The sequence below is a fragment of the Eptesicus fuscus genome, chromosome 3, assembly GCF_027574615.1.
Source record: "Eptesicus fuscus isolate TK198812 chromosome 3, DD_ASM_mEF_20220401, whole genome shotgun sequence".
Taxonomy (NCBI): Eukaryota; Metazoa; Chordata; class Mammalia; order Chiroptera; family Vespertilionidae; genus Eptesicus; species Eptesicus fuscus.
In genome coordinates, this window is record NC_072475.1 from 8,541,152 (window position 1) to 8,556,217 (window position 15,066).

At 46.9% G+C, this 15,066-nt stretch overlaps 2 protein-coding genes across 3 annotated transcripts in view; one reads left to right on the forward strand and one right to left on the reverse strand.

Annotated features, from left to right (window-relative positions):
* The window catches only part of TSPEAR (thrombospondin type laminin G domain and EAR repeats), a 57,588-nt gene extending 51,152 nt beyond the window's left edge, over positions 1-6,436 (reverse strand). Inside the window, exon 1 of the mRNA XM_054713599.1 lies at positions 6,323-6,436. Within this exon, the coding sequence (XP_054569574.1) occupies positions 6,323-6,421 (99 nt within the window). The 5' untranslated portion in view covers positions 6,422-6,436. The remainder of the gene's footprint in view (positions 1-6,322) is intronic.
* Positions 6,437-9,958: 3,522 nt separating this feature from the next.
* LOC103289876 (keratin-associated protein 10-12-like) lies at positions 9,959-10,930 on the forward strand. Of its 2 annotated transcripts, none has more exons than XM_054713604.1 (2): positions 9,959-10,367; positions 10,578-10,930. In XM_054713604.1, the coding sequence occupies exons 1-2, from the start codon at positions 9,959-9,961 to the stop codon at positions 10,928-10,930; spliced, it is 762 nt and encodes a 253-aa protein (XP_054569579.1). The 2 variants fall into 2 exon arrangements, with proteins under 2 accessions (XP_054569579.1, XP_054569578.1); XM_054713603.1 differs by having other exon boundaries at positions 9,959-10,340; positions 10,545-10,930.
* The last annotated feature ends 4,136 nt before the right edge of the window (positions 10,931-15,066 follow it).

A 15,066-nucleotide genomic window follows, 5' to 3' on the forward strand; every position in this document is an offset into this window, starting at 1 on the left:
TAGTACAAATCACAACCAGGAGATTGAAAATCCACCCGTCTTATACAGATTTCACCAGATGTACATGCACACGTGTGTGTGTGTGTGTGTGTGTGTGTGTGTGTTTCTATGCAGTATTTTCACATTTGAAGATCATATAACCACCCCCACCATCAGACATAGTGTTGTACCATCACCACAAGGCTCCCACATCCACCCCTTTAGACCACACTCACCCGTACTCTCACCCCTAATCCCTGACAACCACCTATCACTTCTCCATCTCTATTCTCAGCTATGCCGAGAACATATATAAATGGAGTCACACACTGTGTCACTTTTCCAGAGGGACTTTTTCATACAGCACCATTCCCTTGCAATCCATGCAAGCTGCCGATCCCAGATTTGGTCCTTTCCATTGAGGATGATGCTCTATGGTTGCTTAACCATTCATCTGTCGAAGGACAGCTGGGTTGTGCGAAGGTCTTTAACTACACATTCAATTTCTTCAGTAGATATAGAGCTACTCTGGTTATATATGTCTTCTTGATTGGGTTTGGCAGTTTGTTTCTGTCACGGAAATTGTCCATTTCATTTAGGTTGTCAAATTTATGTACATAAAGTTGTCCATAATGTTCCCTTATTATATTTCAGTGTCTGTAGGATCTCTAATGATGTCACATGATATTGGGGACTAGTGTCTTCTCTCTTTGTTTTGCTGGTCAGTGTGGATAAAGATTTGTCAATGTTTTTTATCTTTTCAAGGAAACAGCATTGGGTATCCCGCCTCTCCCTGCCCCCCCCTTCCTGGCCCCATTTATTTTTTTCCCATTTCATTGCTTTCCTCACTGATCTTTGGTATTGTCTTTCTGCTCTGAGCTTTATTTGCATCCTAGTTTCTTAAAGTAGAAGGTAAGGTCATTTATTTAAGAACCTTTTTGTTTTCTTTTTTTTTATTATTGTAAGTAGTTTTATTTTTGTTTTGTTAATCCTCACCTGAGGATATTTTCCCCCCAATGATTTTTAGAGAGAGTGTAAGGATGGGGAGAGACAAACAGAGAGAAACATCGATGTGAGAGAGAAACGTCAATTTGTTGCCTCCTCCAAGCACCCCTCCCGGTGCAACTGAGGTATGTACCCTTGACCAGAATTGAACCTGTGACCCTTCAGTCCACGAGTTGACACTCTAACCACAGAGCCAAACTGGCTAGTGCTGAACTTTCTTGTTTTCTGAAAAGGACATTCAGTACTCTAAACCGCCCGCCCCCCTCAGTATTGCTTTAGCAGCATCCAATACATTTTGACATATGTTTAATTTTTGTATAGCTCAAATATTTTCTAATTTTCCCTTTCATTCTTCTTTGATCTACATGCTCTTTACAAGTCTGTTTTATTTTTGAATATTTGGGGGGCTTCACAGAATCTTTTTAATACTGAGGTTCTAATTTAATTACATTGTGATGAGAGACCATGCACTGTATAATTTAAATTCTTTTACATTTGTTGAGACATGTTTTACAGCCCACAGTGTGGTCTATCTTAGTAAATGTGGTCTATATTGGTACCTGTTTTTCATGCACTTAAGAAGAATGGTTATTCTATTCTCAACAAAATATTAGCAAGTGAGATACAACAATACATTAAAAGACTTATATACTATGACCAAGTGGGATTCATCCCAAGGATTCAGAATGTCTTAAAACCCATAAATCAATTGCTGCAATACATCACATTCAAAAATAAAGGATAAAAACCATATAATCATCTCAATAGATGTAGAAAAAACATTTGACACAATTCAACACCCTTTTCTGACAAAAACTCTCAACAGAGTGGGTATAAGAGGAACGTATCTCAGCATAATAAAGGCCGTATATGACAAACCCACAGCTAATATCATACACAGTGGTGAAAAGCCGAAAGCCTTTCCTCTAAGATCAGGAACAAGACAAGGACACCCACTATTACCACTTCCATTCAATATTGTCCTGGAAGTTCTAGCCACAGCAATCGGGCAAGACAGAGAAATAAAAGGCAGAATCAAACCATGACTTCCTGGTTCATAGGTCGATACTCAACCACTGAGCCACGCCAGCTGGGCAAGACGTTATGTTTTTAAACTGAGCTACATGCAAACGGAGGAGAAATTTTTGCAAGAATCTTCTCAGAACAGATTGGAGTAATTTAAAGGTAACAAGAAGTTGGTGTGAATTTTTCATGTATCATGTTTAAGAATATTGATCTACTATTGGGTCATAGCTAAACTGCTCATGTTTCTTTCTCCCTCCCTCCCTTCTTTCTTTTCTTTTCTTTTCTTTTCTTTTTTTTATTGTATTTTTTATTGATTTCAGAAAGGGAGAGAGAAAGAGAGAGAGAAGAGAGAGAGATAGAAACATCAATGATGAGAAAGAATCATTGATTGGCTGCCTCCTGCACACCCCCCATTGGGGATCAAGCCCGAAACCCTGCTACCTGGGCATGTGCTTTGACCGGGAATTGAACTGTGACCTCCTGGTACATAGATTGGCACTCAACCCCTGAGCCACACTGGCTGGGCCGTCTCTTTATAAGAGTAATGGTTCACTTGTCAGTTTGTGTTCTCTACGTAGCAGGTGCCAACAGGATAGCTCTGCCAGGGATTTATCGCAGGCATGTCCAAGAGCGAGTAAGGAGGAGCTGAGCAGGTGGGAGGAGCCAAGCAGGTGAAGGGAGCCGAGTGGGCCAAGACTCAGCTGCCTCCTGTGAGCGAATGCAGAGGAAAGAAGGCCTGGTGAGCAGCACATCAGACCACAACATAGCTCTGAGAAGACCTCTAACAGGTAGGGGTTCCTGGAACAAAGGGCCTATGAGAGGAGATGTGTGCCCTGCAGGTCCCCTGCTGTGCTTGGTGAATGGCGGAGAGTAGCTTGGGTGGAGCTGAGGTGAATGAGGGATGGCTGCCTGAGTGTGCATCAACCACGCTCTCATGGGGGTTTCTCCTGAGGGACTTCCGGGTGGTGCCCACAGGGACAGCCATAGTGTGCCTTTGATAAACAGCAGCTGGCAGTGAAGGAAACACTGTGTTCACCACCCCCAGGACCCCACACCAGGAGGGAGGGCCCCGGGGTGCCAAGGAGGAGAGGGCAGGTGTGGGAGTGGGTTCCAGCAGCACTAGGCCCCCAGGCAAGCACAGGGCAGCGGGGCCTCAGCCAGAAGCACAGGGTGGCTGCTCCATGGTCATGCCACACTTGGACTCCTGGTTTTTTCTGGTTCTCTTTTCCTATGAAAGGTCAAAGGAGGTTATGTCAGAAGTCCTGGGGGGCCTGTGCATGCACCCTGCTCCTTAGCCCCTGCCATATTGCACTAGGATCAGGAAAGAAAATGTGAATAAGTATTTGGTGTAAGGAAGGAAAGTATATCAACCAGATGGGCATGTCCTTTCACAGGACTGACAAGGTGCAGGAATTGGAGCAGGGTGAGGGGAGAGGGAAGAACTTGGACCCAATTTGATGACTTACCAATAAATTATATAAACTAGGTGAAGTGAACAAGTACTCAGGAACAAAAGAACTGCAAAACTAATATTCTGAGAACTGCAAAGCATTGTTTTTATGTTAAAGAAGTTGAAAATCAGTGAGAAACATCCCACGTTCATGGATCAGAGGACAATATTGCTAAGAAGGCAACACTCCCCCAATCTATCTACATATCTGTGCAGTCCTTCTCAGAATCCAAGTTGACTTCTTAGTAAAGGTTGACAAGTTGATTTTACAATTCATATGGAATTACAAGGAGTGAATAGCCAAAACAATCTTGAAAAAAGAACAAATTTGGAAGACTCACACTTCCCAATTTCAAAATTTACCACAAAGCTACAGGAATCAAGACAGTGTGGTGCCGGCATAAGGACAGACAATATTGATTTATCAATGAAATAAAATTGAGAGTCCAGAAATAAACCCACACATGTATGGCTGACTGACTTCAACAAGGTGCCAAGACCATTCAGTGGGAAAAGAATAGTCTCTTCAACAAATGTGGTTGGGACAACTGGAAATCCATAGGCAAAAAGAATGAAATTGGCTAAAGACCTAAATATAAGAGCTAACGCTATAAAACTCTTAAAAGAAAGCATTGGGGTAAATTTTCATGACCTCAGATTTGGTACTAGATTCTAAGATATGACACTAAAATATATAAGCAAGAAAGGAAAAATAAGATAAATCTGACTCTACCAAAATTAAAAGGTGGTTTTGTGCTTCAAAGGGCATTATCAAGAAAGTGAAAAGACAACCAACAGAACAGGAGAAAATACGTGCTAATCATATGTGATAGGTGACTTTATCTAGAATATATAAATTCATATAACTCACGAATAAAAAAGGAAAATAACTAAAATGACTCAATTAAAAACTGGGCAAAGGGCCCTGGCCAGGTGGCTCAGCTGGTTGGAGCATCATCCCTTTGACCAAAAGGTTGTGGGCTTGATTCCCAGTTGGAGCACATACCTAGGCTGCAGGTTCAATCCCCAGTCACAGTGATGGAAGAGCAAGGACTTGGACTTGGAAACAGAAAGGGTTTGTCACACGCCTAGGAAGTGCATTGTCTTGGATCCCACAGTACAGGACGTTACTCTCTCACATTGATGACTTTCCTTTCTCTCTCTCTTCCAAAATCAATAAAAACATATCATTGGATGAGGATTAAAAAAAAAACCCACAAAAAACTGGGTGAAGGATTTGAAAAGACATTTCTCCAAAAAAAAAAAAAAAAAAAAGATACACAAATAGACACATGAAAAACACGCAACATCATTATTCATCAGGGAAATGCAAATCAAAGCCTCAGAGCAATACCATTTCAGGCTCATGAGGACGGCTAGACTACAAAAGTCAGATAATAACAAGTGTTGACGAGGATGTGGAGAAACAGCAACCCCCAATCACTGCTGGTGGGAGTGTCAGTTGGCTCAGCTACCTCAGAAAACAGTCTGCCTGTTCCTCAAAGTTAATCATAGAGTCACCATGAGCCAGCAATCACACTCCTAGGCATGTATGCCCCCAAAATAAAAATATTTGTCCATACAAAACCATGTACGTGAATGTTCATAGCAGCATTACGCACAACAGCCAACGGGTAGAAAGAATGCAAGTGTCCGTCAACCAGTGAATGGATAAACGAATTGTAGTGTATCTGTACCGATGAATATGATTTGGTCATAAAAAGGAATGATGTACTGACATGTGCTGCAATATGGGTGAACCTTGAGCACATACTCCATAGAAGAAGCTCTATGTTATGTGATTCCATTTATATGAAATGTCTAGACTAGGCAAACCCATGGGTACAGAAAGTAAATTAGTTGTCGGGGGGGGGGGCAGGTGAGAGCTAAGTGTGCAAAGCTTGTTTTGGGGGTGATGAACATGTTCCAAATTCACTGTGGTGAGGGTTGGTCCTGTCAGTTCAATGTGCTAAACATCACTGAATTGTGACTGTAAAGGGGTGACATGTGTGGTATGTTTATTGTGTCTCAATAAGGCTGTTCAAAAAGGACTGGGCACGACAGGAAATGAAAAGACGAAGCAGAGCCAGTCCTCGGGGGATCCACATGTTGGAGTCCTCCGCAGAAAGGAATTCTTGCTTCAAATATTGGAGTCACATTGAAGAAAGTAGCTGACAAGACAGAGACTTTATCTGAGGACTGGAATTCATATAAAAAAAAAGAAGAAAATCGAGATTACAGGACTGCGATAGAAAACTCAGCAGTTGGGTTTGACAGCAGATTCGATGGAGTGAAAGGAGAGAGGCTAGTGAGCAGAAGTCCCGGGAAAGATCAGACAGAATCACAGACAAAACCCACAAGGAGGATCACAGTGATGGAAGAGCAAGGACTCAGACTTGTAAACAGAAAGGGTTTGTCACACGCCTAGGAAGTGTGTTGCCTTGGAACCCACAGGGAATGGTGGCGGGAGATGCCACATCCTTCCCCGGGGCTCCCAGCCCAGCAGGGAGGAGGCCCAGCAGGGATGGGTCTGGGTGGCTGGACTGCAAGGCACAGGTAATCAGGCCCCAAAAGGGTACGTTTTGTTAGTTTACAGTTTACTTTTCCTGTTAAATGATGTTAAACTCAAAACTCTAAGCGGCAAGAACTGCTGGCACAAACCCTGAGCAAAAGGCCACACAGGCTCTGCCTGCACACTCCAAGTGATGGGGCCCTCACGACCCATCAAGGCCGGCATGCCTGACCCCAAAGGCCGAGGAGACCTTGATCGGTGCCTCTCTGCAACCTGAGTCAGCCGTGCCCTTCACACGCGGCACTGAGGACATCAATTGTCCTAACACGCAGATGAGAAGCGTCACTGACCTTAGGGGGGAGATTGGGAGCTTTCAAGGTTACAACGATGGAAAATTCTTCAGGGAAGAGATCACATCTGACGAAAATCCTCGAAGCAGGGAAGCTCATGGCGTGGGGGCTGGAGAGCTGGAGTCCCAGCGCTCCTTGAACCCGTGTCACGCTGATGCCGCTCTCAGCGCCATTCGGAGGGACCGCCTCTGCCAGGATGTCCAGGGGGCGCAGATCTGTGTCAAGGAAATGACAGGCGGGTTATGCCAGGATGTTTACAGGGCACCCGTGTGGCTGGCCAGGTCTCAGCATGGTACAGAATCCTCGCAAGAACCCCAAGGGCTGGTATCATAATTATCCCCAGTTAACCACCCACCTGGGCCTACCGGTGACCTCTCCTACCCTCCCCCATGACCTGGCTGTGCTGGCTGTGCTGAGGGGGCCCCACCCCTGGCCCCCGGAAGTGCATGGTCCCACAGGGGACAGGCTCACACACATAAGGCATCGGGGCTGAGAGGTCAAGCCTGGCATCCCCGGTGCCCTCAGCAGTGCCACATCGCCAACCAGACATGGGGACACAACAGTGGTCCCTGCAGCTGAGACTGACAGAGTGAGGAGCCACAGCCATGCCCGGCTCCTCTGTCCCCTGTCCCAGGCAGTTTACCGGCACTGGCTGGCTCTGTCCCCATGCGCACACCTAGAGTGGGTGCTTGGTTCCTGCCTGTACCGGGGCCGACTCCACCATTCCCTGCTGGCGATGATGGACAGCGTTTTCTAGTTCCCGGTGTTCCCTGCGGGCCATCCCAGCTCATCTTGCCCATGCCCAGCCCAGGCTGGTGTACCAGGGGGTGTGATTATGTCCCTGTCCGCATGAAACCCTCCTCAGGCCTCTCCTCGGTAAATGTGGGCGAGGACACAGGTGACCAGTCAGAGAGGACAGCTTCATCTGTCGCCCTGCACTGGGCATGAGGCACGTGGCTGCCCACTGCAGTCACGTTGGACCAGACTTCAGGAGCCGGGCTGACATGTACCCCTGCAAAGCACAATGGCCCATGGGATGACCCAGAAATCCCAGGGGCACCTTCCCTTAGGGGTCAAACCAGTGCCCTTTCTTAAAGCCACGAGGGCTGTTGCCCAAGTGGCCGTGGAGCGTCTTAGGTTCATTTCCAGCCATTTTTGCAGGAAGCACAGAGTCAGGCAGCAGCGCCAATGAGAATAGTGGGCAGCAATTGATGCTGGAGAGAGGGGCTTTGAGGTCCGAGGGTCTGTACTATAAGCCAGATGGGGGGATTGGAAATCTTATCCTTCCGCTCTCTTTAACATCAATGGGGAAAAATATCCTCCAGTGAGGATTAACCACACAAAAAAAAAATCCCTCACAAAAAAGCATTTCAGGAAATCCAACATCATTCTTGATAGACTCTCTCAGCAATAAAAGGGAACTTCTAGCCTGAGAAAGCTAAACTAGCAAACACCGCAGCTAACACGGTCCATATGGGGAAGACTAAATGTGTCCCCAAGTTCAGGCATGTGTGAGTATACATACATGTGCCTCCTTGCTCTATCCACGGGGAGCGCCTGGGAGAAGTGACACGCTCGCAGCCATGAGCACACCTGGTTCCAGACCTTGGTCTCTACCTGCCGTCATCCACTGAAAGGGACCAGCGCTCCTTGGGGAAGTGGTTGACTCCAGGGAGGGGACAGGGGAATCTCAAGGTGAGCTGGCACCAGAACGCGGGAAGTCAGGGAAGGTGGCATGCCAAAGGGGTCCAAGAGCCAAATGAAGACGCCCCCGATGGCCAAAGTGGGAATGATTCGAACAACAGAAATAGAAAATGACAATAGTGCCATCCAACGCAATAAAGTAAGTACCTTTGAGTCCATATTGAAATAAATAACAGAACAAATAAGCAAATGGAGGAGAAGGGACCACTCTTCCTTAGAGGAGAATTTTAGCTAGGAAATGGCGATGGATTGAGGAGGGAAAAAATCACCATGAGAGCGCTGCAGTGGCTGGCTGCACGCAGTCCCCGACAAACAACGAAGCCATTGAGCAGAGGTTTCAGTAGAAACCGGGTATTTTCAAAGTCTTAAAAAAAATCTCCCCCAATACCTATTAATTACAAAGGGGAAGATAGTCACCTTCCTAGAGATAAGACGCATGGACAGCCTGCACCCTGCTTCACTGGACACATGCCTTCTGTGAGATTCTGCCCCCAAATATAGCAGCCCCAGACGAATTGTGAGAACACATCAGACAAACCCAACTTGAGGGACGTTCTACCATCCACCCAACCCGTGCTCCTCAGAAGTGTCAAGGTCATAAAGCACAAGGAAACGGAGCAATTGTCCCAGGCAGGAGAAGAAAGAGACTTGACAGGTGCCATGTGGGGTTAGGGGATGGAGGGAGGGCATTCGTGGGCAACTGGTGACTCGAATACAGTCAGTCCTTTAGTGAACACCAGTGTGGTTTCTAAAATTTGGTAATTGATCTATGGCTATGTAAGATGGCGACACCAGAGGAAGCTGGGCGCGGGGTATAGGTAAATTCTCTGTACTCTTTTTATGATTATCTGATAAAATAAACTTCAAGAAAATCATCCCAGGAGCTCAAGCCGTTCGTGGACAAGCAGAAGTCAGGTGCGTGCTGCCAAAAACTGTCCTTCACCTGCCGCAGACCCAAAGCCCCGAGAAAGGAGACCCGCTCAGCCTCTCCTTCCACCCTTGACCCTGGCATGGTGCCTGCTTCAGAGCAGGTGCTAGTGATGGGCTGACTCGCATCCGCGAATGTTGCCGAGCCCTCTCCCCCAGGACCTGCGAATGTGACCTTATTTGGCAATAGGGTCTTTGCAGATACAGTTAAGTTCAAATGAGGTCTTAATCCGATATGCCTGATGTCCTTATGAAAAGGGGAAATTTGGACAGAAAGGCACACAAGGACAAGGCCTTGTGAACATGGAGGCGGAGATCGGGGTGATGCTTCTACAAGCCAAGGAACCCAAAGATGGCCGGCAACCAGGAGAAGCCGGGGAGAACACGGGGGCAGGCGCTCCCTTACAGCCTCAGAACCAACCCGGCCAGCACCTGGACCTGGGACTTCTGGCCTCCAGACGGTGACAAAGTACTTTCTGCTGTGCCAGGCCCACTGTCTGCGGTGCTTTGTTATGGGGCCCCAGGACATTGATGCAGGATCCATGCACATGATGACTCACACTGTCTTTGTTTAGAAACTAGATACACCTCCAACCACAAGGCACACGACCTGGTTCCACCTGAGGGCAGCAACCTCGGGGCTCCCCCGACCAGGGACCAGGGTCTAGCTGCCCACACACCTGGGCTCTGACTTGGCCCCCCTCTGACTTGGATCCCGCTAACACATCAAGACAAGATTTCTTCCCAGGACTATAAACAGGTAAACACACCCCACGCCAATGTAAGGAGTTTTGTGAGCTGAGCAATGACTCCTGGGATGAAAACATCTGCTGCTTATTCGCCAGGACCCACTCTCACTGTCAACAAGGAAGGGACGCGTGAGCCTGCTGCTGGGACAACATACACAGCCAGGGAGGGGCATAAAAGCTGGACGGCCGTCAGCATCTCACACATTCACACATTCACTCACACGCTCACACCCTCCTCCAGCCCCACTGCCCCACCATGGCCGCATCTACCCTGTCCGTCTGCTCCAGTGACCTGAGCTACAGCAGCCGTGCCTGCCTGCCCGGGTCCTGTGATTCTTGTACTGAATCTTCCTGGCAGGTGGACGACTGTCCAGAGAGCTGCTGTGAGCCCTCCTGCTGCGCCCCCACCTGCTGCCAACCCTCCTGCTGCACCCCCAGCTGCTGTGTCCCTACCTGCTGCCAGCCCTCCTGCTGCACCCCCAGCTGCTGTGCCCCCAGCTGCTGCCAGCCCACCTGCTGCACCCCCAGCTGCTGTGCCGCCAGCTGCTGTGTCCCTACCTGCTGCACCCCCAGCTGCTGCCAGCCCTCCTGCTGCACCCCCAGCTGTTGTGTCCCCAGCTGCTGCCAGCCCTCCTGCTGTGCCCCCAGCTGCTGCCAGCCCACCTGCTGTGTCCCCACCTGCTGTGTCCCCAGCTGCTGCCAGCCCACCTGCTGCACCCCCAGCTGTTGTGTCCCCAGCAGCTGTGCTCCAGCCCCGTGCTTGACCCTCATCTGCACCCCAGTGAGCTGCATGTCCAGCCCCTGCTGCCAGGCGGCCTGTGGATCCAGCCCCTGCCAACCAGCCTGCACCAGCTCCTGCACCAGCTCCTGCACGCCCTCATGCTGCAGGCAGTCTAGCTGCCAGCCCTCCTGCTGCACCTCCTCCCCCTGCCAGCAGGGCTGCAGTGTGCCCGTCTGCTGCAAACCGGTGTGCCGCAGGCCTATCTGTTCTAGGGTCACTCTCTGCCCAGCCCCCTCGAGCTGCTACAGACCCTCCTCCTGCACCTCGTCCTGCTACAGGTCCTCCTCCTGCGTGTCCCTCATCTGCCGCCCCGTGTGCAGGCCTGCCTGCTGCGTGCCTGTCTCCTCCTGCTGTGGCCCCGCCTCCTCCTGCAGGCCCAGCTGCTACCGCCCATCCTCCTGCGTGTCCTTGATCTGCCGCCCCGTGTGCTCCCGCCCAGCCTGCTGAGTCCCTGCCTTGGCCAGAAGTCCTGCTGCTGCCTGGGCACATCCCCCAGGGCCAGCCCTGCTCAGGTCCCACCGCATGACTGTGGCTCTCCCAGCCGCCCCTCCATCCAGTCCCAACCCATGTCAGGAGGCTGCCCCATCGGGAAGCTGACTGCCACATCCTGAAATGCCCCAGCACTTAGAGCGGGTGATTGCTGGTCCAGCCTGCTGCTAAGCAGGACAAGTGGAAGAACTAAAGGACCAGACTCGATGCCATGGCTCTTGAGGGGCTCCTAGGAAGTCCTCCAGGCAGTGCCCCCTCCATGTCTCCCACCCTCCCGAGGACCAGATCAACCTCCATCAGTCTCTGACCCTGAGCCTTGTCTGGATGCACTTTAGCAAACTGACCAATAAACACGCCCTGAATTGAGCATGCACTGATGTCCATGTGTCCTCATTGTCATTTCTCAGCATCACTGCTCGTCTACTTTCCCCTTGGCACGTGGCACTCTGCCATCCAGCAGGACCCTGTGGGTTTCCTGTGGCTCCCAGGTTTCCCAGCTGGGCAGCAGAGGGTGGGGCAGGCCTCACAGCCCTTGGGCCATTTGGGACCATCTTGAGTTCATCCTTCACCCTGCTGTCCTATTGTTCACTGAATACTAGTAGTTCTTTTTCTTGATCTTACTTGGCGATGTCTCTACAGATGTATTTACCACGGGGTCTGTGCAAGCCACAGAGCCTTGGGTGGAATGGGGGTTGGTGACATCTCTTATGGAGCCCAGAGCCCCAAAAAAGTTAGGCTGTGGTTTCTGATATCTCTCCAGGACCCACTGTTAGGATCTCCAGGATCCATTCCTCCTTGGAGAATGTTGGCTGCATGGTCCAGTCCTTGAGGAAGTAGGTATGTCTCAGGTTGAGCTTGAATTTAGCTGGAGTATTTCCCAGCGAGGAAGCAGACAGACTCAGCTCCAGAGCCAGGAAAGAACTTGAGGAGTCAAAGAGGGAAGCAAGGGATTGGATTAGAAGAGAAACAGAGTCCTCCCACCCTAAGTAATTAGAAAATGAGATGAAAGATATAAAAAGCCAGGTTTCAGACACTAAACCACTGTCAGTATAGGACTCAGGTCCCCAAGAGAAGGGAAACAAGGGAAGAGAGCCCTGTCATTTAATTTCCTAATTGGACAATTTTCTAGATATCCCTCTGTTAATGATTTCTGATTCTATTGTGGTCAAACAACATTCTCTGTATGATTTCAGTTCTATCCTATCTAATAAAGAGGGAATATGCTAATTGACTCTGATGCCATCACAAAGATGGTGGTGCACACAGCCAATAAGGAGGGAATATGCTAAATGACTGCCCCACCCTCAAAGATGGCAGTGCCCACAGCCACAAGATGACGACATCCAGTCCCCTCAGTCCCCCAGTCCCCTCAGCCCCCTAGCCGCCCAGGGCCGGCCCGAGGTGCGGGCAAGCCTCAGATGGTGGCTGCCCAGCCACCCAGGGCCACCGGAGGCTCAGGTAATCAGAGCCGACTGAGGCTTGTGCTGCCGGCAGTGGCAGCAGCAGAGGTGTGATGGGGGCGTCGCCTACCCCTGATCGCCTGGTCACCTCCCGCCCCTGAGGGCTCCCAGACTGTGAGAGGGGGCAGGCCAGGCTGAGGGTCCCCTGCTCCAGTGCATGAATTTTCATGCACCAGGCCTCTAGTTAAATATATTGAGGCAACTCTTGTGCACTGCTGGTGGGAATGCAGACTGGTGCAGCCACTGTGGAGAACAGCATGGAGTTTCCTCAAAAAACTAAAAATGGAACTCCCATTTGACCTAGTGATCCCACTTCTAGGAATATATCCTAAGAAACCAGGATATATTCAGAAAGGATATATGGACCCGTATGTTCATAACTAATCAGAAAGGATATATGGACCCCTATGTTCATAACTAATCAGAAAGGATATATGGACCCCTATGTTCATAACAGCACAATTTATACTAAGATTTGGAAACAGCCTAAGTGCTCAACAGCAGATGAGTGGATTAAAAAACTGTGGTATATCTACACAATGGAATACTACGCTGCTGTAAAAAGGAACTCCTACCATTTGCAACAGCATGAATGGAGCTGGAGAACATTATGCTAAGCAAAATAAGTCAGTCAGAGAAAGATAAATATCACATGATCTCACTCATTTGTGGAATATAGTGAACAACATAAACGGATGAACAAAAACAGATCCAGAGACAGAGAAGCATCAATCAGATGCTCAAACCTCAGAAGGAAGGTAGGGGAGGGTGGGGGTAAAGGGGAGAGATCAACCAAAGGACTTGTATGCATGCTTATAAGCCTAACCAGTGGACACAGACACCAGGGGGGTGAGGGCATGAGTAGGGGTGGGGGGAGGGGGAAAAGGGGAGATAAGGACACATATGTAATACCATTATAAATAAAGAGAAATAAATAAGTAAATAAATAAATACATAAATAAATAATAAATATATTGAGGCTTGTTTAATTGCTCTGGCTTGCTGGCTGAGAGTTTCCAGACTACAGCACATGGAGGGGTCACAAATAGTGTGGTGGTTTTACAGAGTAGGAATCAGAGTTCATGGAGAATGAGGCAGCATTCAGCAGTATTATGGTTTTATTTTATTGAATTCCAACATTCAATAAAATATCAGTAGACACATGAAGAAGAGAAAAATGTCACCCCTAACCAAGAGATAAAACAGTTTATAGAAACAAACCCACAGACAGAGTTGATGGAATTAGCAGACAAGGTAGTTAAAACAGCCACTATACATATGTTCAGGATTTAAAGAAAAACATGAACGTAATGGGGAGAGAAATGGAAGATACAAAAGAAAATTAAACAGAATTCCAAACATTGAAAAATATAACATTAACAATAAAAAATTAGAAGGACGAGTCTTAAAGTAGTTTAGATACCCCAAAGGAAAAGAGTAGTAACCCTGAAGACACAGCCATAGAAATTATCCAAATCAGAGTACAGTGAGAAAAAAAACACACAAAACTTTACAGAGCCTCAGTGAACTGGGAAACAATATTAAGTGGTCTAATATAAACACATCTGGAGTATCTAAAAAAATAAATAAATAAAGGTGAGGGAGAGGGCAAAAGATATTTTAAGAGATAATAGCCAAAATTTTTTTTAATTTGATGAAATTGATAAATATACAGAAAACCTGAAAAACACTGTAAATTAACCTGACCTAATTGATATTTATACAAAATACCATATAAAAACATTCACCAAAATATATCATATGCTAGGCCATTAAACAAGTCTCAATATATTTAATAGGTATGAATCATACAGAGAATGTTGCTTGACCACAACAGAATCAGAAATCATTAACAAAAAGATACCTGGAAAATTGTCTAATATTAGAAAATTAAACAACAAATATCAAAATAATCCTTGAGTCAAAGAAGAAATCACAAGAAAGTTAAGAAATATTTTGAATAAAATGAAAATAAACTAACACAGTGTATAGGGGAAATGTATAGTTTTAATAATGTATATTTAAAAAGAAGTGAGGATTGAGATCAATTATTTAAGTTTATACCATAACAAGCTATAAAAAGAAGTACAAATTGAATCCAAAAATAAGTAGAGGGAAGGAAATAATTAAGTGTAGAAATCTACCAAATAGAAAATGGACAGACAAGAGAGAAAAATCAATAAGCCAAATTTGTTTTTTTTTTAAAGATCAATAAAATTGATAGATTTTTGCTTTATCAGTCAAGTAAAAAGAGAAAAGAAATAAATTACTAATATCATGAATGAAAGAAGGCTTACAAGCACAGATTCTATTGACTAAAAGAATAGAAGGATGAAAGCAAACAACGTTATGCTGATACATTCAACAACTTCGATGAAATAGGCAAATAACTGGAACGATATAAATGATAAAATCTAATACAAGATGAAATAGAAAACCTGGATAGCCCTCTGCCAACTGAAGAAATTGAATTCATGGTTAAAACCTTTCCCACAAAGAAGACATAAAGCCCAAATGCCTTGACTACTGAAAATCCTAAGGAAGAAATATACAAAAAAAAAAAAAAAGCTACTAAATTCAAGTGAATTTTGCAGTGTTACAGGATACAAGGTCAATATACAAAAGCCATTGTAT

What these genes read in the sequence shown, in the direction of transcription:
- LOC103289876 (XM_054713603.1), top strand. Translation starts at nt 9,959, where the DNA reads ATGGCCGCATCTACCCTGTCCGTCTGCTCCAGTGACCTGAGCTACAGC. An exon ending in CTGCTGCCAGCCCTCCTGCT is followed by an intron (nt 10,341 to 10,544) that starts GTGCCCCCAGCT and finishes CCTGCCAACCAG; the next exon opens with CCTGCACCAGCTCCTGCACC.